Below are 26,556 nucleotides of genomic sequence, written 5' to 3'. Positions count from 1 at the left end.
AAAGATCTGAGATTTAAATGGGGAAGAAAAAAAAAAAAGAGTCCATTCAAGTTCTTTAAGAAATATACATGATTAAAAAAAAATGTTGGGGTGGTGAAAGACCTTTTACAACATATTCTAAAACCCAGTCTCTATAAAGGAAAATAATTATAAATTAGACTAACACTTTGAAAAACAGCTCTTTATGAAAAAAATAACTTGAAGTCAAATATTGAGTATTCCTATTCTACTCAGCTATAGGTCAAGCATTTGTCTACCTCTCTCAAAAAAGAGTGCCACTTTCATCTCTTGTTTTTCACCTTCACTTTTACTTCCTTGCAATACATCCATGAAGGTATACCAGGTAAAATAGAACATTACCAATATTTTTGAAATATTTTTGGTATCTCAACTCCCCAGGCTGCATCCTTTCCATCCCACTCAGAACTATGCAGTCTGAGATTTTGTGTTTACCCTCCACTTTCCTTATGTGATATCTATTGATGTGTGCCTAAACAATAGCCTCTTTAGGTTAGCCTGTGTGTCTGTTTTATATGAATGGCACCATGTTGTGTATATGCTTTCATGATTTACTTTTTTATCCAAGTTTATACATACAGCTGTAGTTTATTCATCTCACAGCTGTACGTGCTGCATTGTATGAATTTACCACAATGGTTTATCAATTCTAGTACTAATGGACATTGGGGTGTTTCCTGCTTTTTGTTATAATGAATGATATAACTACGAACAGTCTTAATATTTGGTCTTCCGGTACATTAGACTAGGGGCTTGCCTGGAGAATAGTCCTGGGACTGTAACTGCTGGGTAGTAAATACATGCTCTGATTTCTTAGGAAAGGCCATATTTCCCAACGTGGTTGTTATCAGTTCATACTTTCACTTTCTTGCCAACATCTTGTTTTGTCAGACTTTCACATTTGATCAGTCTGGTGGCTATGAAAACATATTTCACTATAATTTTAATTTGCACCTCCTTAATTTCTAATGACTGGAGAATTTTTTTAATGTTTATTAGCCAGCTCATCTTTCATTTCTAGAAAAATGCTGCCATCTCATTCTTGCTCTCAGGCTGGCCTAAAATTAGATGAGAGAAGCACCTACCTACATTTTATGATACCCTATCTCACCGTTTCCAAGTATCTTTCCTATCGGTCAGCTGATGCCATTTGTGATGAGCACTTGTGGCCTAGTTTTTCCTTTTCCATTAGAATCTTCTAACAGTTTAGCTAGTTATAGAGAAGGTACAGAAGATGTGTGTGTGTGCGCGCACGCACAAAGGCACAAAGCAGGACCAATGAGTTGGGGTAAGTGGGAGGTGAGAACAGAATGTCCCTGGGTGGTCTCAGAATATCTGGTTCAAGAATAGTCAGGACACTGAATAGGAGAATAGATAGCAATTATAGCAGCCCAGTTTCCAGGACCTATGACATAAGAACTAGACTAGTCATTTATGAGTATTATTTCTAATCCTTACAACAATTCTCTAAGGTGTGTATTATTATCCCTACTTTATAGATAAGGAAACGGAGGTTCAGAGGCCACAGAACACTTTGGAGTGCCCAGAGGAGAGCAGGTCAGCATGTAATAATTCAGAAAGTCCTTTATTCATTAATTGAACAGAGACCAATTTGGGGAGAGAGTTTTATTTGGCACTGAAGATGTTTGCCATTAATTGGAGACTCTGCCAATCTGTTATGTTGGGCACTGGGAAGGCACTGTAGAGGGAAGCTAATATAGTGAAAAACTGCTTGATTGGCAATCATGGAGGCTTAAATCCAACCCAGCAACTGCTCCTCTTTGGAATGGCCTTGGAGGCCCTTCCTCATTGTACAGTAGAAAAAATAAGGGCAAGCCTCCCTTGCGGAACGACCTCAGCTCAGCCTTGAGAGCTGGGTGATTCAGATAGCATGTGCCTCACTTTCATCATCTGTGAAATGGGGATAATGGTGGCACCTACCCTGGTGTATAAATTCCCCATGGCTGCTGTAACATATTACCACAAACTTGGTGGCTTCAAACAAAGGAATTTATTTTCATGGCTCTGGAGAACAGAAGTCCAAAATCAATTTTACTGGGCCAAAATCCAAGTGTCTAGAGACACTACAGGCCTTCTCCAGAGGGCTAGGGGAGAATCATTCCTTGCCTCTTCAGTTTATGTTGGCTCTTGCCATTCTCCGGTTTGGGGCTGCATCACTTCAATCTCTGCCTCCGCGGTTACAATGTCTGCCCCTCTTTCGCTATCAAATCTCCCTTTGCCTCCTTCTTCTAAGGACCTGTGATTGCATTTAAGGGCCATTCTAACAACCCAGGATACTCTCACCATTTTTAAATCTTTAAGCCCCCAAAACCGTTTCCACTGAAGGTAACATTTACAGGTTCCAGGGATTAGGACCTAATATTTTTGGTGGGGGGAGGTTTATCTAGCCTACTACATTCAGGGTTGTTAACGGAGGACACATGCTAATGCCAGCAGAGGACTGAGCACAGCATCTGCCAGTAGAGAGCACTGACTCTGTTTCTACTTCTCAAAAGACGTCTTTTGAAACTTCCCTTATAGGGCTGCTGTAAGGTTCAAAAAAAAGCACAGGTATAACACTTAGAAATGTCCAAGGGAGATTGTGTGTAAGAATGAAGTGATAGCTGAGGTCTGTTAACAGTTTTTCGTGCTCCCACTACTCGGACTGGCACATCCCCCTCTCCCGGATGCCTGAAGTCCTGCCCATTCACGCTCTCGCCACCTCCAGACGACGATTCTGCATCTCGAGGCCCCGCCCCCTCCCGCGCCCCCGCCCCTCTTGCCCTGCCCACTGAGTTGGGCGTCATCCGTCCGTAGTGCGTTGGTGGCTTGAGGGCCTTCACAGTCTGTCCATTTTACTGCCCATCAAATCCTCGCATAGTCTATCCAATTATTTCTCCTTTCCGAACCTGTAGGTTATTCATGCAACGCATCTGTATCTACCGAGCTTAATAGTGGCGATTTACTTGCCTTCAGATGAAAACGAAAGTAGAAGCTGTGGAAAGCAGACTGCCAATATGCAAGACAGCCCGCACGGTGGGGGGGCCCGGTCCTCCCTACCTCTGTCGCCGAGCCCGGGCTCGCTCTCTGGGCATGCGCAGCTGTCCCTTCTCGCCATGCCGACTGTCAGCGTGAAGCGCGATGCGCTGTTCCAAGCCCTGGGCCGGACTTACAGTGAGTGCCGGCCCCGTGACCTGGGCACTGTGGCTCTCCTCGGAGACGGGGTCCCCCCCACACACACTGAAAAACGGGCATCGCGACAACGTTCATGTCGCCTTGGCCTCGGGCGGTCGTCGGGAGGGGGGTTGCTGACGGCGGGAGCGGCCGAGCTGGGTGGATGTGGCCTTAGGGACCCCTCTCGCCGCAGCTGTCTGCATCACACGCACGCACCTGGCTCGCCATTCATTCAGCGGTCGCGCGTGGAGTGCTTACTGCGTGCCTGGTGCCAGGGGACGGAATTGCATCCCAGGTGTAACTGGTTGAGTGCAATAAGAGCAATATGTGAACTCCATTTAGGAAGGGGTGGGAGAAGATCGAGCAGGAGGTGGGGGACAGTATTCTGTTTTGTTAATGTGTACTGAGCGCCTGTTTGTATGCCAGGCACTGTTCTAAGCGCTTGGGGAATACAGCGGTGCACAGGACACGTAAGGTCCACCATCACACTCTTGATGAGGGAGGTAAACAGTAATTATTAGCACATACGTAACGTAATTTCGGATAGTGTTAAATGCTATGCGGGAAACAGAAGAGACATTGTGCCGAGAATAACATTAGACAGGGTGGTAACAGTTGGACTGAGACCTGAATGAGTAGGAGTGTATTCGGTGGGCTTAGTCTTCATGCTACATTTCATCTCTTCTTCAGTTCTACCATTTTACAAGGGGAAACATTAAGTACAGTTATCAGTTGCCATATAGATGTAGCAGTTGAGATGACATCTGTCCGCCCCATAATTATCAGCTTGTATAAAGGCTGTAGTCATTGATTTGTGAGTTATCTTTGGTGTTAGAGCTCAATATGGTAACAAAGCCCTAGTCGTTTTAACAGATACTGCTTTGGAGACTACGATACGACTGTGAAAGTTAGCTTTTAAAGATGATTCTAAAGTTCCACTCTGAGGTACTATGTATTCTTGAAGTGTTACTTCCTGATGAGTTCTACCATAAGCCCTTGAAAATAGAGGCAATACTCTTGCCATCTGAACCCAGCTCTAATTCTCTACACTTTTTATTTTATAATATGCTTGTTTACATTTCTTACTCATCCTTCTAAATAGTATTCTCACTAATGCTGTATGATTTACCTGAACTGCACAAGGTGATATCTGCCAAATACACTGATCAGTTCCTATCTGGGAAAGTAAGAAATAATCCAGGTTTTAAAAAATGGTGAGATTCATAACCTATTTACAGTCATCTGATGTTTTAATACATTCTCTACCTTCCTGCTCTCTTTTTCTCATATTGAGAGAAATCAGGTTGGTTTGATTTTCCACAAATATCTGACAGCTGCTGACTCGTTAAAATTTCAGTCAGAAAGATTGATGTTATTGAGATGTACTTCAGACAGGTCAGAAATAATACTCATCATTAGTTTATATTTCATGTGTTTTCTCTTGATACCTTTTAATTGTTAATTTGGTTGAGGTCAAAATTGGAAAAGCATGTTTGGCAAGCGTATTTTAATCATTCAGTACAATTTGGTCAATAACCATTTAGTTATTTATTGCTGCATAAGTAATAAATAACATATGCCCAAACTTAGCAGCTTAAAACAACAATTTGTTAACTATGATTTCTGAGGTTCAAGGATTGGAAGCTTAGCTGGGTGGTTCTGACCCTGGATCTCTCACCAGGTTACTGTAAGAGAGAGAGGTACTGTAAGAGACCAGGTACCAGGTCTATAGTCGGCTCGAGGCCTAATGGGCTAGAGAATCTAATTCAAAGTTCACTCAAGTGGTTTTTGGCGGGTGTCACGCGGGGTGTCATGCAGGGTCTCTGGTCCCACTCCCCACATAAGAACGCAGGACCTGGTGAGGCCAAAAAGGAACACCCACGGAGCCATAGATGGGGGAGTCATACCACTATAGTCTCGCTGGCAGTTGGGTTGGAGACACAGGAAGCAGGAGCCACACGATCTGCAACCCTCCGTCCACTTCTCTGCCAACCAACCTCACTTGCTAACTGCAATCCGCCTCTGCAATTCACAATCTGCAATCCACAATCCGCCCTGCTAACTGCAATCCCTGCTTGCCAGGCACCATTCTCTGCTAGCATAGCCACGGCAGTTATATCAGTGGCCAATGGCTCACTGGTTACAGCTGATGGCCATCCAGTTAGTTGATGGCCATTTACTACCCTAGCCAGCACCCTTCCATGTGAGGCCGAGAGCCTGGAAACTGCACTCCTGGCTCTGTCCCCACAGCGAGCGGGCCTCACTTAGTTCCTTGCTGATTTTTGGTCAGAGACTTCAGTGTCTCCCATATTGACCTTTCCGTAGGACTGCTTGCAACTTAGCTTGTTTGTGCCAGAGTGAGAGGTCCGAGATAACAGATAATTGAGAGAATGCTCAAAAGGGAAGCCACAGTATTCAGTGACATCTCAGAAACGAAATACCATCCCTTGCCATATTCTCTAGGAGATAGAGACCAATTCTGGCACAATGTGGAGGGTACTACACAGGGTGTGAACAGGAGGTGGGTATTCTTGGAGGCTAACTGCTACAGTCTGCCCTCTGGTCCCCAATGATTCACATTCCTCTGATACCGAAAATACGCTCTCGCTCTCCTAAGGTCCCCAGAAGTGTCATCCTATCATAGCAGCAGCTCACAATCCAGAATCTCATCTAAATCAGGGCCAGGTGTGGATGAGGCTCTTCCAGTGTGGTTCCTTAAGCACAGCTGCTTGCATACAGTTACTGTTGGCCTAGAGGCTAAAGAGACAGGCTATCTGCCCCACCCACACCTGACATACAGTGGGGGACAGGCATAGAATAACTACTATAGACATTTCAGAGCAGGAGAAATGGGAGACAGAAAGAGTCACTGGTCTGTGGCAGTTCTGCAGTCAAGCTGGCAGATGCTGGGTGTTCTCACGTCGGTCTCAAGGCCTAGGATCATTCTCTAGGGCTTTTGGCCCGAGCGGGCTCTTGGTTCCACCCTCTGAGTGATCCTTTTTTATTTACTTATTTATTTAGCTGAAAGAAAACAGGTGCTTTACAGCTGATTAGTTTTCTCAGTCTGCGGCCAGCAACTAGAATTTTGGGGGTTCAGAGACGTCATTTTGTCCTTTTCCTGTCCCTTTCAGCTCAAGCTCACAGTGTTTCTGTATATGTATTTCTTTTAGAAAACTTCGTGGGTCTGTGGTGAATTTTACTGGCTTCCATTTCATTAGTCAAAAGCCACACCACCCACAAATCTCTGTACCTTGGGCTTTTGATACCATGCCCTTTGTTAAGCTCAGCGTGACAGTGAATTTTGAGGCACACACCCTTTACTTTTCTGAGTGAATAGTACCTTTGATCTTTCTGAGTCTTCAGATTTTACAGTCATATCTTTGATTTCACCTTTGGACCATGTTTTCCTGGTAGTGCTCTGGGTTTGCTCTTTGCTCAGAAGTAATTTCTTAATTTTAGCATTGTTTTACATCTGGCGAGGCTGAGAATTTTTACAGCCATCAAGTCCTGGTTTCTTTTTGTTTAGACATCTTTCCTTCAGTTTATCTCTTCTCTCACATTCTAAGCAGCAAGTGAAAAACCAGGCGACACTTTCAGCATTGATTGGAAACCTTCGTTACATTACCCGGTTGGTTAGGTACATTTTCTATAGTCCACAAAATTGTCGACAACAGAATTGCTAAACTCTCTGCCTTACATAAAAAGGATTCCCCTTCTGTCAAGTTTCCAATAACACCACCTCACTTTCTTCCATATCTTCACCTTTATCCTTTTCAAAGACTGTGAGGCTTTTTCAAGGCACTCTCGGTTTTCATTTACACTCTCAAAGCTCACCTCCTGAATCTAAAGCCATTCCCATGTTTCCCCAGGTTCTGCTACTGCAGCACTCCAGGGACTAAAGTCTGTATTATCTACTGCTACACAGCAAATTACCCCAGTACTAAGGAGTGTAAAACAACAAGCCTTTATTATTTCACATACTTTTTGAGAGATAGGAGTCAGGAGGGATTTAGCTGGCTGGTTCTGGCTCTGGGTCTGTCACCACTTAGGTAGTCAAACTGTCAGCTGGGCCTGCAGTCAGCTCAAGGTTTGGCTGGGCTGGTGAATATGCTCCTCAGCTCACTCATGGGCTTGCTTCAGACCTCAGTTCACACAAGAGTATGAATGCCAGGAGGCAGGGATCACTGGGGACCTCTGTATTCCCTGCCCCCGTTAATGGTACCCCCCACCAGAGACCAAGGTGTCATCTCGACTCCTTACTCAGTGTTCCCAACTCCCATTCCCTCACTGAGTCTTAGGGATTTTACCGCTAACGTTGCTCACACTCTTCCTTCTCATATTCATTGCTGCTGCTTTAATTGAAACCTCGTCGTCTCACCTGTACTGTTGGAGTAGCTCTCCTGCCCCCATCCATGCACCACCGTGCCACTATTCTTTTTTTTTTCTTTTCAATTACAGTTGACATCCAATATTAGTTTCAGGTATACAGCATAGTGATTAGACATTTATCTACTCTGCCATCATTCTTTAAAATGCAGCTCATGCTTTTGCTCCGCTGAACATTACTCAGTGTAACTTCCCCATTGTCTGCAGGCAGGAAAGGGCAAATCCCTTGGCTTGTCATGCGTTGACTTCTACTTGTTCCATGGTATCTCTTCCTGACATGAATTTTAATGTTTCGTCCATATGGAACTTTCCAAATGTGCCATGCTGTTGACTCACCCATAATCTCTGCCTAATGCACTCATCCTTTCTGTGAAGACCTAGCTGACCCGAAGTGGAGCTCTTTGCTTACATTGCGCCATCTCTGTACCTTGCACTTAGCATCACTAGATTTACACAGCTGGTGGTTTCACTACTTTAGGAAGGCGTTAACACAGGACTTGTGTTTTGTTTATCTCTGCAGTCCTCACACATAGTGCAGTGCTAGCATATGGTGGGTGCTCAATAAATGTTTGTTGAATTTAATTGAAGTTCAATGTCAGGATCAGGAATTTTTCTTCATTTTTTAAATTTTTACTAAATGTATTGGGGTGACATTGGTTAGTAAAATTATAAAGGTTTCAAGTGTACAATTTTATAGTACATCATCTGTATGTTGCATTGTGTGCTCACCACCCAACGTCAGTTCTCCTTCCATCACCATGTATTTGACCCCCTTTATTAACCTCTACCACCCCAATCCTCCATTACCTTCTGGTAACCACTAAACCGTTGTCTGTGTCTGTTTTTTGTTTGTCTTGTTTGTTTGTTGCTTTCAGTTTTATATCCCACATATGAGTGAAATCATATGGTTCTCAACTTTTTCTGTCTGACTTATTTTGCTTAGCATGGTAATCTCGATTCATCCATGTTGCAAATTACATTTCATCTTATGGGAATTGGGAATCGTAAGATAAGCTTTTCACTAGGATATATTGGTAATGATGGTTTGTGTCCAACTTTTGGTAATGAGAAAACCCTGAAAATGTTGTATCAGGTAGCAAAGCAAAGTAGAATGTAATTTAAAAATAAAGAAGAGAACCATTAATTATTGCAGACCTACTACGTTTCATTCAGGCGACTGTGCCAGGCCCATTAGCTGCATGAACTCATTTAAATCTTTCCAACAGTTTTGTGCTATAAATAAATGGCTGTAAACTTCTACTTTATGAATGAGGCATTTTGATCCACTTTATGGATGAGGCATAGGAATTAGAAAGTTTACATAAGGTGCCAAACTCTCAGAACTAGTAAGTGGGATAGTCAGAATTTGATTGCCCTGGCTCCAAAGCCAGCTGGCAGGCTGCCTCAGAGAATCTTGCACGATAGGATTTATATGACATTATTCCATTGTGTTGGATCTGTGATTTGGAGCTTACTTGATATTCAATCCCTACTTAATGTTTTTCTTATAAGTAAATGTAAATTTCCCAGTGCTGGTAAACTAATTCTGTAGTTGATATTAGATGAATCAGTCCTTTGATAGTTTTGTGTGCATTTTCTTATTTATAATTTTTTTTTGTTCATGCTTTTTTTGTTTTGTTTTTAAATGGTGATACCTGATGGCTGATATTTAGTATGCTTGGTATAAGGGAATTAATAAGAAAATGCAACTTACAAAGTGTGATCAAACAATATGGTGAATGTTTAAATAAAGAAACATTTATTATAGTAAAAGATACATTGCCATTAACCCCCCTCAAAATACTTCTTGCTTTGAACACACTTATCCCTTTGTTCTTGCCACTTTCTGAAGCAGTTCAGGAAATCCTCTTTCGTGAGTATCTTTAGCTGTGCTGTCGTGGCTGCCTCGCTGTCCTGAATCATTTTGTCTTTGGGGAAGAAGAGCCAGAAGTCACACAGTGTCTGATCCTGTGGATAAGGTGGATGAGGACACACCGTAAATTGCCGTATACCAGAAGCGATGTGTGACACAGAGCATTGTCATGACGGTGTATGATTTACTGCACACTTTAAAACACATCTTCTCTCAACTGTAGCTCACACTCAACAGACTGCACCGAACAAGTTGAAACTTGTCACGCGTTGTTACTAAGGGTCGATGCACCACTTCCCGTATTAACGATCCCTGCCTTTCCATTGGATGGCACTCGGCAGCAGTATCCGCTGTATTTTGTGATCCCATCGGAAAGGCCCCATGTCACACATCACTTCTGGTATGGCAATTTCTGTCAAATAAAAACATTATGGTGTATCCTCATTCACCTTATTCACTGGGTCTGGCACCGTGTGACTTCTGGCTCTTCCCCAAAGTCAAAATGACCATGAAAGGTAAACATTTTGAATTGATTCAGGACATCAAGGCAGCCACAACAGCACAGCTAAAGACAATGATGATAGAAGACTTCCAGAACTGCCTCTGAAAGTGGCAAGAACAATGGGGTAAGTGTGTTCGAAGCAAGGAGGAGTATTTTGAAGAGGGTTAATGGCAATGTGTCTTTGACTGTAATAAATTGTTTTACTTAAACATTTACTGTATTTCTTGATCACACCTCATATATACTCATTTCATTTGTGCTGATCAGATTAAAATTAGCAATCTTTTTTTTTTCTAGCTGACGAAGAATTTGATGAACTGTGTTTTGAATTTGGCCTGGAACTTGATGAAATCGTATGTATCATATATTTATTTTTCAAATGTTCTCTATATAAGCACAATTTTTCAGAGTTTTACTATCGCTTGTCTTTGTTACGTTATGGTGGAATAAGATGAAACACTTGTGGGCCATGGTGATGTCGGTGTTCTCTGTGGTAAGGGGCTAAGCTCTGGTTTTGAGAGTGTCTCTTGCTTTGCTTAAAACCTAAAAAGGTGGTCATGCTTTATTCTGTGTGCAGTCACTTCAAGTTATCAGGCTAGTGCTGTGGGGATGGGTAGACCATCTCAGGTATCTCAAGAATCAAAGTGAGCTCCCTGCAGAGAGGTGCCTTATTGCAGATTAACCATATGGAAAGGGGCCTGGGAAGCAGGGGAAATGTTGCGTTAGCCAGAGTGAGTTGCTGTCTCCTTGGCCTCTGGCTCCCCCTCCTTTACTTCCTGTGCCCCCAGCCCCACCTTCCTCCATGCTTATTTAACCAGCGTTAATTTATTCCTAATTCATTACTGTATACGAGTACATTGATCTTGTAAACTGACATCCCATTTTTGAAGAATTGCTTCTAAAAATGATTATGAAGCATTTTCCTAGTCTTTTGATTGCATAATGATTAAAATATTAAAAAATGGCTTTATTTGCAAAATAAATTAATTTGCAAAATAAATTAACTAATAATGGTTATGTATTAAAGACACTGGTACTTAAAACTAAAAAGATAATTTAATGTTTCTCTGGTAATTGGTATTTTTTTTTCTTAAACCTTTTATCTTCTTTATCTAGTCAGTGTTTTATAACTATAAGGTTAAAAAATCTTCAGGCTGACAAAAATGTACATTGTCTTGCCTTGTTTCTCCTGCCGCCTTACTAATATTACAGGAAGTTTCTTTTTAATATTAATGAGCATCTGTATGCTTGACAACTTGACTGAGATATCTGTAGTTTACATTAAGTTGTTATTAATAATTTTATTAGACCTGAAAATTATGTTTGAGGCAATGTGATATCTACGAGTATTATACTTGGTATCAGAAAATTTGAGTATTAGTTGGAGCTCCCACATTCACTAGCTTGGATAGTTACTTAACCTCTCTTTGTCTCCTTTTCATCTGAAATTAGGAGCTTGGATTATATGATCCCCACAGATCCCTTCTGGCTCTGAAATTTCTGTGATCTTTGATTTCCATAAGAGTCTTGTTAGTACTGACAAACCCATTCTTCACATATGGTCATTGCAATTGAGATGCTGAAAATGAAAGATTTAAGCTGCAATGTCTTTTTTTACAAAGGAGTTAGGCCATTTTCTATTCAGATGCCTTCATTTCTCTGGTGACCACATTTTCCCCCCTCCTGAAATCCAGCATCCCCTCTGAGGTGACTCATCTTTCTTCACTAAAAACCAGCCATTTGAATGAACTCCATTTAAATAAATTCTAAGTATCCTTCCTCCTCCTCTTGCCTCTTCTCTTGACACTCTCTCATTTCCCCATCTCTTTTCTTCCCTCCTGTTCCCGCTTCCTCTTCTTTCATTTTTTTTCTTTTCTTTTTTCATCTTCTGTCATTTAGAAAATATGCCCCCTAAGTTTGAAATGCCCAGTGCAGGATGTTTTGTGGAGCCCAGCACAGCCTTGCACAGTCCCAGGATGGCATGGACCTCTGTGGTACCTCATGTGTGACTTGGGCGCAGAGTGAAGTGTGACTTAACCTCTAGCTCATTGACCAAAAGTGAATTCCTTTGTGTGCTGTGCAAATGTGGGCTTTCATTCTTTTGGGGGCAATAATTTGAACTGCTCATATTGTGGCAGTGGGAGGGCATCATGTAAAACAAAAATCATGACATATTTTGATAGGAATCCGTCAGTTATTTTAGCAGGTTGTTGGAGATAGAAATAGGGGGAGTTTTGCTTATGTGGGGTTTCCAGATAATTAATGGGTGACATTAACAGTGGGAATATAAATCTTGAGGATTTTGATTGAAAAAATTTTAAATGTATGTATATTTCCCTGCTGTGGGAAACAGAGGGAACAGAACTTCTTGTCAGTGGTTATCTTTAAGAAAATCTGTTCTCATTCTCTGCTGTAATGTGGTGATTGAGAGACTGGAAGTTTTTTGCGTTGAAATTATTCTAGTGGTATTTCTTCTCCCTTCATTCTTGCTGCTCCACACCTTTACTGTCACTAGATTGCTTCCACTTGTACCCATAATCCCTTCTAATTTACACCACAGCTGATGAGCTCTTCAAACGCTTTTGTTTTTGTATGATTATTCTCATTCTCATGTTGCTTCCAGGCTTGGCTGTCCATAGGATGTGGCTTTTAGAGTTACTACCTTATCAGAAATTTAAAGTTTTTATTTGATGAATCATATTTACTTGGCCTCGGTGACACTTTTGTTTTTATTGTTGTCCTATGTTCTTGGTGGTGTTTGCATTTTTAGTTTAGATGAGGGCGGGCAAACTTCCTTAAAGGGCCAGAGAGTAAATAAATGGGCCTGGCAACGTTCCAATAAAACTGTATTTACAAAAACAGATGGCAGGTAGGATGTGGCCACAGGCCATCGTTTGCTGAGCCTTGCTTTAGATGGATTTGTGTTGTTTGGAATGAAGGAGGATGCTAGACGTCTGAACTCAGTAACAGTCATTTTTATATTATTATTGTTGCAGATATAATAAACCCATATTTTATCACAGAAAAAAACATGTATAATATAGTTTCTGCTTTATTGGGCTGACTGCTTTTTCAAAAGAACTTAGATTTACTGAGTTTCATTTTATTTTTTTGTCCTTGTTTTAGACTTCCGAGAAGGAAATTATAAGTAAGGAACGAGGGAATGAAAAGGCAGAGGGGGCCTCTGATATTGTTCTTTACAAAATTGACGTCCCCGCCAATAGATATGATCTCCTGTGCCTGGAAGGCCTGGTTCGAGGACTTCAAGTCTTTAAGGAAAGGTAAGGGGATATAGTCATTAAATAATTTGCCACATTGGATTCCTTTTCTTTTCCCGTCATTATCAGCAACTCTGTTTAAGTTTCTAGAAAAGAAGCCTTGTTGGACAGGTACACAGCTCTAGGTTTGCATGGATGGACGATTGGAGGGCGAGGCCCATGTAGATTGTGGCCCTTTAGCACGTTGTCTGCATATTGAGTCATGCATGGCCTTTTGTTTTGGGAGCATATTTTAAAACTGGAGTGGTCAGTGATTTTATGACTTTTTAAAAAATTCTTTAGTGGGTTCATGGGAGTTCCCTCAGCAATCCAATTGGAATAGGTGGTTCACTGGATTTGTTATAAAGGTTGGGAGGAAAAGTGGAGGTGACAAAACTTTATATGCTTTTTTCTTAAGAAGTCTAAGGAAGCTTGCGTGGAGCTTTCTAACTGGAAAACTGAAGATCTTACGATGGTTGTATGATCTTGGGCAAGTTAATTGGCCTCTCGAGTTTCAATCTCTTCATTTATCATGAAGATCTTAAAGTCAGCTACCAACCCTCCATGTAATAAATATAGAAAGTAACATATTAACGTGAATAAGAGGTGAAACAACACCTATCAAAAATAATTATTTTGGTTCTGATTACTTATACTCGTACATTATCTGGTCAGTTGCAAAAGAGTAAGAGCTTCTGGCTGATGGGCGATATTCTGAAACGATGGTGAGTGACGGGTGTTGGTGAAAGGATGGTAATTGGGCATTTGGTTAAGGTGGTTAAAATTTGGGCTTTACTAAGTTGGTTTCTTGCATGCTAATGTGATGCTTAAATTTTAGGGTCAGGAACATTCCCTTAGAGTATTTCCCAAACCTATCCGATTAGAATTTCAGTTTTTAACAGGCACATTTGATTTTTATGATTGGACAATTAGGAAAGTGACTTAAAAGCTTTGCTGCTCAAAGTGTGGCCCATGGTCCAGCATCATTTGCACCACCTGGGAGCTTGCTGGAACTGCAGAATCTCATCCTCTACCCAGGACCTATTGAGTCAGAATCTGTGCTTTAATAAATTCCCCAGTTGATTGTAAGCAAATTCCCCAGCTGATTGAAGTTTGAGAAGCACTGACTTAAAATAGTCCAACTTTTCCTGCTAAGAATTACCTGAATTGTGCCTTTAATATGTACCACTTACCAGCCCTTTCCCTTGAATATCCTGATTCAGTAGGTCCAGATCCATATTTGTAATAAGCCCTATTTTTCTTAGGCTTTCAGAATCTCATGCTTGGAATAAATATTAAATGTTGTTTAATCCAGCCCCTCAGCTGATGTTTAAATGCCCCTCATACAGTTGTTTAGTTAATGTTTTCTATCCTCTACTAATAGGATGTTCATTACCAGAGCCATCCTATAATGTTTTGGGGCAATGTTAAATGTTACCGTGTTTCCCCGAAAATAAGACCTAGCTGGACCACCAGCTCTAATGCATCTTTTGTAGCAAAAAATTAATATAAGACCCAGTCTTATTTTAACATAAGACTGGGTCTTATAATATATAATAAATATAATTAACATAACATAACATAATATAATATAGGACTGGGTCTTATATTAATTTTTCTCCAAAAGACGCATTAGAGCTGATGGTTCAGCTAGGTCTCATTTTCGGGGAAACATAATAGAAAGTTAATTTTTGCTTTTTTTTAAAACTCAGTTCAAATTTGATTTGTTGTAACTTCAACTGATTGTTCATTTTGTTTACTTTTCCTTACACAGAAGAGAATATAATTAATTTATTAAATGTTTTGATTAATAATGAGAAAGTTTGTTTCAATATTGTTTCAGGATAAAGCCTCCAGTGTTTAAACGAGTGACGCCTAATGGAGAAATGCAGAAATTGATCATCACAGACGCGGTAAGGATACAATTTTATTTTCCTTTTGAAAACAAATCTCTTTTGTGTAAATGTCTATAAGAAGGGGAGGAAAAAGAACAAAGCTGACCCTTTTGCCAAATGTAATTTGTTTGATCATTTGTTAAAATGTCTGTATATTTAACCTCTAGCTCTTACAAATTGTCAGTTTGTTTTTACAAGAAATGAAAAGGAACAAAGCATCTGTTTTCCATGAATAATTTTGGAAAGTAACATCCAAGTGTTTATGTAAAGTACATTTGAGATATAATTGTTTAAATTGTGGTATATTAATAAACTTAAAAAGAAAGCTATGGGGGGAGGTTATTTTGGTTAAAAAATGTCAACGATCAGCAAACTACTTAAAGGTTAATTTTTTTCTCAGTTATTTCACAAATTTTCAGAAATCTTGCTGAAATGTAAATTCCATGAGGACAGTGATTTTCTCTCATCACCATTGCTTATTGGTTGAACGAATGAATATATACTTGTTAGGATGAGAATGTGTGACAATGTCAAGAGTGCAGCTTTCTATTAGGTTGGTGCAAAAGTAATTATGGTTTAAAAGGTTAAAAACAATTGCAAAAATCATAGTTACTTTTGCCTCAGCCTAATATTACAAGATGTTATTACAAAGAAGAGCTTTAGTATTTACCATTTCTAATGATATGATGAATTTCAGACAGCTAAAATACGCCCTTATGCTGTAGCAGCAGTTCTCCGAAATATAAAGTTTACTAAAGATCGATATGACAGCTTCATTGAACTTCAAGAGAAATTACATCAGAACATTTGCAGGTTTGCGATTGCATCTTCTTTTCTCCTTACTTACCTTCCCTTCTCTCCCTTCATCCCTATCCCTTTCGCCACTCTCTCTCTTTCTCTCTCTCTCTCTCTCCCTTTCTCCTTTTCCTCATATTTTCCTCCCTTTTTCCTTTATTTTTTATATGCAGATTTTTTCAAAGCATTTCTTAAGTAATACTATGTAAGAGTCACAAGAGTTTAAGTTTCCTTTACCAGACAGCACTTTGTTACTGCTGATAAACAGTGTGTGCCTGGAGAAACAAGAGATATATTTTAATTACTATATAGAGAAGAAGTATCAAGTCCTAGAGATTTCCCTGGTTTTATTTTTTGTTTTCTGATTCAAATCATTAGTAGTGGATTAGACTACTACATATTAAACCATGGTAATTTGAAATGATCTGTCATTTTAAAGTGGAACTTTTTTTGGCGTTAACTGAGTTTTTGAGTGAGTATCATTATAAATTGACAGATAAAACTTGAGAGTTTTAAATGACTGCATTTTCTTAGTATCTCTGACCTTACTATATACATCATGCCCCATTCCGAGTCTTTTTAGTGCAGTGATCTTCAAACCTAAATAATTCGTGAGCACTTAAAGGTCAAGGAAGGTAACAGTAGGAGTCCTTGAACTAATTTTAGTATTTCAACAATCCTATTTACTGATGCTAAGGAACATCAGGCTTTAGCTAACATATCAGGTATTTGTGTGTTGGTCTTGAAATATATCAACAAGTTATCTCATTCTGATTAAAAGATATGATTAATAGTTATATATGTGTATGTCTTGAATACGAATAGAAAAGGAATTTTTATTTTTTAGTAATTGCATTTTGGTAAACCAGGGAGACTGGAAGAGACTTGTGTGTAAGTGATGGGCTAGGGACAGGGTTGAGGGGGACACTGCGTGTTTTCTTACGGGGTGAAAAACACTTAAAAATAAAAATCACACCTGTAGTTAAGCTCACTGACGTCTTTTTCCTGAAACATCTTTGCTCATGTGGTAGAAGAAATTTTCTTCTTCTGATTTCAATTGACATTTCATAGCGAGTCTACTTGTTAGCTTGCTAATATGTCATCATTAAGCAAAACAATAAGAATTTAAATATTATTTCAAAATAAACAACAAGTTATAAGATTTCTGACAAGGATAGGTATAGCTAGTAAATGGTTGAGCCAGATTATCTATGCCGGACATGCTTTCTTTGAAGAATCTATTATCTAAATCAGAAGGCATTTCCTCACTTAATTCAACTTTAAGCTCTGTTTTATTTGCTGCATTTGGAAATCAGGAGCTTTTACGCAGGGGAGGAATAAATCACATCCTTAATACTCTGGTACGCCAGAGTACTTGTCAGTAAATCCTGATTAACCTCTTGAGTGAGCTTTGGAAATTTGTAGTTTTCAAGGAATGTATTCATTTTAGTCTGAGTTATCAAATATATTGGCTTAAAGTTGTTTGTAATATTCTCTTATTATCCTTTTAATATCTGTAGTATCTGTGGTGATAGTACCTTTTTCATTCTGTGTCTTTTTTCTCTTGATCAGTGTGGCTAAGGTTTATCCATTGCATTGATCTCAAAGAACCAGCTATTGGTTTCATTGACTTCTCTGCTTTCTTTTCCTCTGTTTATGTTTTTCATTGATTAAGCAGTGATCTGCGTAGGGCTAATTAGTTGCTACTACTGAGGCAAGACCTTCCTGCCTCTTTTACCCATTCCACATCAATAGTGAGGTTTTCTATTTGTATGAGGCCTGTTTCCCCGAATTACCTTGGATGGTTCTTCCCCGTGGCCTGGGATCATTTCTTCACATGCAGGAGCTGATCAGTACTTGGCTGAATACTTGAGGAGGGTCCTCTGCAGATCTCCAGAGCTCGCTCTCTCTGTAGCTGTCTCCTCTCCAATACTCTGTCCATTGAACTCCAGCCACCTTGGTCTCCCTAGACACTTAGCTATGTCTCTTCAAGCTGGGGAGTCCTCTGGGCTCTAATTGGGTTCCCCTTTCCTGCCCTGCAGTTTGGAAACCGCTCCAGGCAATAAGCTGGGGAAATCGTGGGGCTCACCTCAGCTGTTTCCGGTCTATCAGGAATGGCTGCCCTTCATTGCCTGGTGTCTAGTGCCAGCCATGAAAACTATTCTTTCATATGTTTTGCCCCTTTTATGGTTGTTTCAGGCAAGAGAGTAAATCTAGTCTCTGTTTTTCCATCGTGGCTAGAAGTGTCCAGTTTTTTGCTTCAGTTATTTTCCTTTTCATCTCTAGAATACATTTGGTTCCCTTTTTAAAGTTTCCGCTGCTATTTTCTCATTTCTTCGTTATGTGTATATTTTGCCCGTAATTCTTTTTTTTTTTTTAAATTTATTTATTGGGGTGACAATTGTTAATGAAATTACATAATTTCAGGTGCACAATTCTGTATTACATCAACTATAAATCCCATTGTGTGTTCACCACCCAGAGTCAGTTCTCCTTCCATCACCATATATTTGATCCCCCTGCCCGTAATTCTTGAACAGTTTTTGTACTAGCAGCTTTGAATCCGGTGATTTGAAAGCTATCGTAGCATTGATTTTATTTTATTTGTGTGTAGACAAGTTTTGTTTGGAGTCTATATGAGTCACAGCTCCCTGTTTCTTCGCATGTCCACTGCTTTTTGATTACATATAGAATATTATGTGATGGAAGATACTCTTGATTTTGTTCTGTTTCTCTGAGGAGTGGTTTTGTTCTTGCAGGCAAAGACTCCAAAATATTTAGCTAGACTCAGACTCGAAACATTTGGCTAGACGAGACCTCTGCAATTGGCAGCCCCTGAATTTTCTGCTAGTCCTTTCAGCTTCTACCTGCTGCTTTTTCATAGCAATACTTTAAAATTTTTGCCAGTATGATAGGTAAAATCTTGATTTCTAATTATTTTTGGTTTTCATAGCTATATATATTTGGGATAGTAATCTGTTTTCTATATGCATGTTGTAAACCTCTATTAGTGTGTCTTTTGACTTTGGGGGTCTTTTGGATATATAAGATTTTCAATTTGGGTATAGTCATTTATCAATCTTCCTATATGAATTTTATATTTTGTGTCTGACTTAAGAAGGGGTATCCTGTTCCACAGTTTTAAGCATTATTCTCCTATATTTTCTTTGATTAATTTTTATGGGGTTTTTTTTGTGTGTGTATGTATATTTGTCTTTTATTTTTCAAAATGTGTAGCTTTTTGATTCATCTGAAATTTATTTTTTTATGATTGATTTGAAGTTGAAATTTAGGGACGTCTTGAGATCCTATTTTAGGATTAAGGGACCAATATCGATATCTCAGTAAGCACAGGCTTTCTTACCCATGGATTTGTCAATTGTTAATTTATCTAAACTTATCAAACCATATCTATTTCAACCTGTGGTAGTTCTGAGGTGATTATCTTCCATAAGCACATAAGTCGAGTAAAGGACCACTTCCTTTCTGCTTGGCAACAGTACTCTTCAGTTCAACCATATTTATTCAAGTTTTAGTCATCGGTCTTAGAGATTGACCTAAACTGGTTTCTTACAAATTTTAAAAACTTTCATAGTTCATATAACGTGGATTTTAATAACATCTTTAGTTATTAATGCATTTTATTTGTTTGGTATGTCTGTGTGGTTCTGCATAAATATATAAATATGGGTGCATATTTATATAAAAAATATGCACACATATCTTAAAATTTTAAGAAATCTTAGACACACCATCAAATCTGACCAAGTTTGTCATTTTGAATTGTCTATTCGAAAGCTTAGAGCCAAATTTGTGACTCTTTGTGATAAGACTGTGGGCCTTTAGATTTCTAATTTAGTATTAACATCATTCCTGGCTCTGTTTTATATCTCTACTTCTATTTCTTTCTCTCCTAATTTGTAACTTACTGTAAGTTTCTAAAATTACCTTAAATCCTTTGTAGATAAACTGCAGAACAAATGAAATTAATAGCTTTTGAATTTTCTTTATACATTAAACTTTAAATGTAATTCACAGTTCTTAAAATTAAAATTTCTCCATTGTTAAAATAATACAGCTATGTGACAGAAACTTTAGGAAAATACGGAAAAGCCAAAAACTAAAGCAATTTGGCAGTTTATTTTAATAAAACATTTATATTCACTTGAGGACACTAAGAGGAAATAAGGTTGAAAGAAGGTAGAGGGAATTTTGACTTTGAAAATGTCCTAGTTAACAGTTTTGGGAAAGCATAGTGGCAAGGAATTTACTTCAGATACTGAAATAATGTGTTTTTAGTAGCTTTATTTCTCATTACTTGTAATGGCTGGGAGAGGAGTATAAGGATATACTCCTCTAAAGTTGCCATATAGCCACAGGCAATTTTAGGGAGGTGTCTAAAAATAATTTTTTTTAATATATAGTCTACATTATTTTTATAATTTCTACTTTGGAATATACAAATCTCTTTTTCTCTCTTTCCTTCTCTCTTCCTCTCTCCCTCCCTGTCAACATTTAGGAAAAGAACGTTGGTTGCTATTGGTACCCATGATTTGGACACTTTGTCAGGCCCATTTACTTACACTGCGAAGCGACCTTCAGATATCAAATTCAAGCCTCTAAATAAGACAAAGGAGTATACAGCCTGTGAACTAATGAACATATACAAGGTAATTGTTCTTTTATATCATGCAATAGCCCTGCATAAATCATCAAATTCCTTCAAAGTCAGGTCTTGGTATATCAGGAGAAATGTAATGAGTGCTTTAAAAAAAAATAGCAGTGTCAGGGCTCCAACCCAGACATACTGATTATTTGATCCAGAGCAGGGTCTGGGCATAGTTTTGTTTATTATTATGGTTGTTTGGGGTTTTTTTTGTCCTCTTGGATGATTTCAGTGCACAGCTAGAATTGAGAACCACTGAAGTAGACCACACCACATTGTAATATTTATACTTGGTTATAATTAAACTCAGTGGAGTATAAAGAACAATAAGATTTAGCTAGGTTTTCTTTGTGGGAAACAATATTACAGAGTGTCTGCCTCCCATTATTAACATTTTAGACTCCAGCAGTGAAAATGAATTAAGTAGTCACTTTAAATTGCACGTAACAAATAGAAGTAGTGCATATTTTGAAAAAAGCAGCTGTTCATCTTGGCCTGATTTGCCAGTGATCTCTTCTGATTTATCTAAATAGTTTTGTGATGGTGTGTGTTTTATTTGAGATGATTAAGCCTTAGCAGTGCAAATCCGTTTTCACTTTTGAAAAATGGCTCAATTGTGCTCTCATCTGTCCACAGTAGGAGATAAGACTGTATAAAGATGTTGAAATACTAATTTATATTAGAAAATCTTGATAAACTTAGAACTTTCTGTAATTTGGGGCTTTTTTCCCCCTGACTTTCCCCCTTCTTTTCATAGTAGGTAAGTATGTAAACTAATTACATTGATAGAAATAAAAAACTAATTTTGTTTGACTTTTTTTTCAGACTGACAACCACCTTAAACATTATTTACATATCATTGAAAATAAACCCCTGTACCCAGTTATCTACGATAGCAATGGTGTCATCCTTTCAATGCCTCCAATCATCAATGGTGAGTTATTTCTTAAGCATCAGAGGTTTTTTTTGCTGTCTCTTCTTATTCCTCAGCATTTCTGTAGAATTCTCAATAGAGTCAGCTGAATTAAATCAAATAACTTTTAATCTGAGAATCTCAGATATTTTGTAGATTATATTGTAATGGTTCTTTTCATTTATTTATTCAACAACATTTTACTTTGGATTTTTATACAATTTATAAATGTGTAAATATTTATAAGTTTATAAATACTCTCTGATGACAGTCTCTGGATTCTGTTATATTCCTCCAAAGGGTGTTGATCTTTTGGTTTTAGCAGGTAATTCACTTGGGTAAAAACTCAAGGTCAAATTCTGTTTGGTCTGTTGTTTTTTTAAACCAAAGTTTTTAAGCTGAATTTTACCCTCTTCACTACTTTCTGAAGGCTTTTTGATGAGGCAACTTAGACGTATTTACAAAGTTTAATGACATCAAACATAGATATTTGCTTTCCTGGAGGTGAGAAGGGGGTTTAGTTGATTCACGATGGGAAGGAGAGTCTTTGCCTTCTCAAGGTCTTGGCCGATAGTAGTTACAGTGGTTAAGAACCTGGGCTTCGGAGTTAGCCAGATCGAGACCCAAATCTTAGCCTTGCTGCTTATACCTTGTGATCACAGTCACGGTCATAAGATGATTCATCTCTGAATGAGATTCTTATGACTTAAAAGTCTCTCATAGGCTGTGGTGAGGATGAGCTGACAGTCTCTGTGAAGTGCCTGGTATAGCACCTGACACGCTGAATGCACTCAGTAAAGCTTGTTATCTTGTATTTATTCTCTAGCTTGCAATGGGGATTAAAATAAAAGTTGTATATCCCCTTATTTTGAGGTGTTAGTTTATATTGTGTTCTAAATGAAAATGTAGTTTCTATTTTACAGAGCTATGTTGTGCACTTACATTTCTGAAACTGACTGTTTTGTTGTTCTTGTTCTGTATTCATTATAGGAAATCATTCCAAAATAACAATAAATACTAGAAATATATTTATTGAATGCACAGGAACCGACTTTACTAAGGTAAATAATGCTTTTTTTGTGTGTGTGCTGTCAGACAATAGATTTTACGTCTGGACCAAGACTATGTGGCAAAACTTTAAATTGTGTTTATTTTGAAGGTAGGAACATATTTTAGAGATTTAGAAAATTAGAAAATTTCTAAAATATATAGATATTCTGTACTTTGGTTATGGTGCCTTCGTTCAATCGACAAATGTTTAATGAGCACCTATTGTCTTTCCAGTGCCATAAATTTAATAATGAGTTGCATGTTCTTGGACTTCAAGGAATTCATAGGTTAGTGGGGAAATTAGGCATACACCTAATTGTAAAACAGAGAAGGGGATAAGTATTGTAATGCGATCTGTATCAATTGTTTATCTTAATTGGCTTAATTTAAATGCTGAGTAATTTGGTACCTTTGTGTACTTGGTAAAAAATTTTTCAAAACCAACTGGCTGTATGAGATAATATTACATAAACGAGGGAACAACTATTAGATTTATATCTATGACCCAGAGTCCTTTAATCTTCACTTTAAGTCACTGTAATCTAAAAAATCTCAAATGATGAGAATTTCTGTAATTTCATGGGATTTAAAATATATAAGTTCCAAGTTTTTGACATTTAATTGTAACAAATTTTCCTGACAGTAAAATATAAATTCTGAAGAAAAAAAACACAACAAAAATCAAACTGGCTATAAAGAAGTTTTCTTTATTAGCAAATTGATAAAGGATTTATGCACACAGTATCTAGAATATGTAGATACTGGTTGTTCACTCACTTTCAGCCACCACATGGGTTGGATTGGATTGGTATGAAAGTTGTTTTCTATAGCATATGAGTTATTTACGCATGTTGAGTAAGGCATAGAGTGAGGTGGCAGTTAAGCAATTTAAGAAAGGTAAACGTGGGTGGCAGGAGAGGGCTGTGGTGTAGAAGTAGGACAGCTAAACGGTATTCACATACGTCTGACAGAATTGGAGTCCACTGTAAGGTAGTTCATTTATAACTTTATGTACCATATTTGCCTTGGAAAATATTGTCAGAGTAGTGTTCCTATTAAAAAACTTTTCTTAAAATTCATACATTAGCAGACCTTCTTTATTGAAGCTTATGTGTAAGAGTGAAGTACACATACAAGCAAAGTATGTATCCCAATAAGGTTACTGTATTTTTCCTAAGCATTTTTTTCAATTAAAAATTTTTTTTAACAAATCTCTGTGGCGTTCACTATGTGTCAGGTATTGCTCTCTGATACACACACACACACACACACACACACACACACACACACTTATCTTCATAAAAACCAAATGAAGTAGGAACTTTTATTATCTCCACTTAGATGAAGAACTATGGTACAAAGACCGTAAATCACTTGCACAGAGTCAGACTGCTGGTAAGTGGTTGAGCCACGAGTGAGGTATCTGGCTGCAGAGACTTATGAGATTGATAAGGTGTACCCTGTAGTTGGCCATATGTCTCTCTCGACACTTGGTGAACCCAAGGGAGACGGTGGACGAAGCAAATGACTTGTCTTGGTCATGGATTGTAACTCGGAACCAAATAAATGCAGAACACTTGAAAATAAGGACAGGCCTACTTTAGCTCACAAGTGTTTATTCCACCCCCCTTTTTAGAATGTTTATATTAGGTTGGTGCAAAAGTAATGGTGGTTTTTGCAATTATTTTTAACCTTTTAAGCCACAATTACTTTTGCACCAACCTAATTAAAGGCCCATTTTTAGATGTTTGGGGACTAAATTATATTAAATATTAATTCACTTCCATCTGAGTAAAGAGGGAATGTGTTTTATTTATAGATTAGCATAACATTTGTCTTTTTCCTTTGCAGGCAAAAATAGTACTTGATATTATTGTCACCATGTTCAGTGAATATTGTGAGAATCAATTTACGTAAGTTCATTTGGCACCTTTTTCGATGGCCTGTTGTTCTGAAGGCAAAGCAATAAGGACTTGTGCTAAATATAAAGATGAAAACTGTGTTCTCGTAACTAGAACATATAATCTCTATGGGGAGCTAAGACATGTGCGTGAATAATGTATAAAATAAAAAAGTTATAAGTACTTTTAAAAGTTTCAGTGATGTTCTGGCTGTTCGTGAGGGGAAGTTACTGCTACCTGAGGCAAGCTGGGCAGGCCGTACGGAGGCAGTGAAATTTAAACTGTGTTTAAGGTTCACTGAATTTGAGAATGTAAACAGGGAGGAACAGCAAAACAAGGGCAGAGAAGCAGATATGAGAGCAAAGCATACATCCCATATATGTATCAGTAAGATTACTATAATTTTTCCAAAGCTTATTTTTTAATTAAAAAAATGTATTTAACAAATCTATATGACCCTGTCATGCGGGGTGTCCGGCGGGGTCTCAGCTCCCGCTCTCCACATAAGAACGCAGGACATGGTGAGGCCAAAAAGGAACACCCACGGAGCCATAGGTAGGGAAGTCATACCACTGTGGTCTCACTGGCGGCATCCGCCTCTCTGCAATCCGCTCTTGCTAGCCCCCATTCTTCCTGCTAGCAGAGCCACAGCAGTTGTATTAGTGGCCAATGGCTCACTGGTTACAGCTGACGGCCAACTAGCCACAGCTGATGGCCTTCCAATCACAGTTGATGGCCATTTACTACCTGAGCCAGCACCTTTCTATGTGAGGCCGAGAGCCTGGAAACTGCTTTTTGGGGCTTTGTCCCCACAGGCCCTTACACAGCATCATAGTTTATTCTAGAGTATTAATTATAATTCAAAATAAATGTATGACTGTAGAAAGCAGGACTGAAATTTTATGGGCAGTATCAGTTGCTTTTTTTCTTTATTATTGATTTGCATTTTACTGGTTGTGTCAGTCAGCTTGCGCTGTGTAACACACACACCCTGGTAAAACCTGGAATGTGTGTGTCACTATTGACAAGGAGTCCATGCAGGATGGGTGATGTGTTGTATTGGGAAACAAACGTATCAGGTGGGTACGTTTGACACGGAGCCATAGACACGGAGCCACAGGAGATGGAATAGTAGAGTCATGTTGTCTTTAGGAGGATGAATCCAAACAGCCGTGTTGGAATGTGAATAGTTTAAATGTGTGGAGGCTACAGTTGTAGATGAAATGAAAGATTTGATAGTCATACACATTTCTAGATTTTATGGACCCTTTTTTTCTTAAGTATTTTATTTTATTTTTTCAGGGTTGAAGCAGCTGAGGTAGTTTTTCCTAATGGAAAATCACATACCTTTCCGGTAAGTATTTAAGAAGTGACTTGATGCTGCTGCTGATATTATAATAATAATAATAATAATAATAATAATAATAATAAAAAAAAACAATAGCTATAGAGTGCTCGTGGTCTATCTGTCACCAACATGTCAGGCACTATATGTGCATTAGATGGATTTAATCTGCACATTAACCCTGTGAGGGTGGGTGCTGTTATTATGCCCTTTTCGAGGTGGAGATAAGGAGACCTTGACATGTTAAATAGCTTGCCTGTTACTATTAAATAGTGGAGCTAGGATTTAAGCCCAGACAGTCTGACTTCAGTTCCCAACACACTACATTATACCACAGCATTATATGGTCATAATTTCTGAGATTTATTATTTTATTAACTAGTTAACTGGGTAATTTATATTCTCTCCCCTTTAAGATTACTCAGCCATCCAAACCTAATTAGTCTTTTCACACTTGAATTAACAGTTGCTGAAGGCCATCACTGTAACTAATAAATAATTCCAAATGTATTAACAGCACAATTATTGTAAAGATATAGGATCTTGGTAAAAAAAAAAAACTAAACCAGCTTATTCTTAATTGTCTAGGCTCTTCTCCCCAAGATGGCTTTATAAATATAAAAATGCCATTATAATCCACGACATTCTCCCCCTCTTTTAGTTATGGTTCTGATTCAGTGAGGCCATTCCTGGAGTTCTTTTTCTCTGGATTTTTCACTATTTCTCTGTTATTTATGAAATGAACAGCGTCTAGAATAGTTTCTACTATTTAAGTAGCTTT

The 26,556-nt window shown here is 38.5% G+C and overlaps 1 protein-coding gene across 2 annotated transcripts in view; it reads left to right on the top strand.

Moving 5' to 3' along the window:
• Positions 1–3,097: 3,097 nt before the first annotated feature.
• Positions 3,098–26,556, top strand: part of FARSB (phenylalanyl-tRNA synthetase subunit beta) — a 65,784-nt gene continuing 42,325 nt past the window's right edge. For both annotated transcript variants that reach the window (XM_081050745.1, XM_081050746.1), the window contains exons 1-10: positions 3,098–3,192; positions 10,251–10,306; positions 13,080–13,234; positions 15,054–15,123; positions 15,803–15,918; positions 20,420–20,570; positions 21,392–21,500; positions 22,470–22,540; positions 24,381–24,442; positions 25,733–25,784. In XM_081050745.1, coding sequence (XP_080906871.1) covers positions 3,135–3,192; positions 10,251–10,306; positions 13,080–13,234; positions 15,054–15,123; positions 15,803–15,918; positions 20,420–20,570; positions 21,392–21,500; positions 22,470–22,540; positions 24,381–24,442; positions 25,733–25,784 — 900 coding nt within the window. In that variant the 5' untranslated portion in view covers positions 3,098–3,134. The remainder of the gene's footprint in view (positions 3,193–10,250; positions 10,307–13,079; positions 13,235–15,053; positions 15,124–15,802; positions 15,919–20,419; positions 20,571–21,391; positions 21,501–22,469; positions 22,541–24,380; positions 24,443–25,732; positions 25,785–26,556) is intronic.

This window comes from Rhinolophus hipposideros (genome assembly GCF_964194185.1).
Source record: "Rhinolophus hipposideros genome assembly, chromosome: 6".
In the NCBI taxonomy this organism is placed as follows: Eukaryota; Metazoa; Chordata; class Mammalia; order Chiroptera; family Rhinolophidae; genus Rhinolophus; species Rhinolophus hipposideros.
Note: the sequence above shows the minus strand (reverse complement) of the source record. Positions and strands in the feature narration are given on the sequence as shown.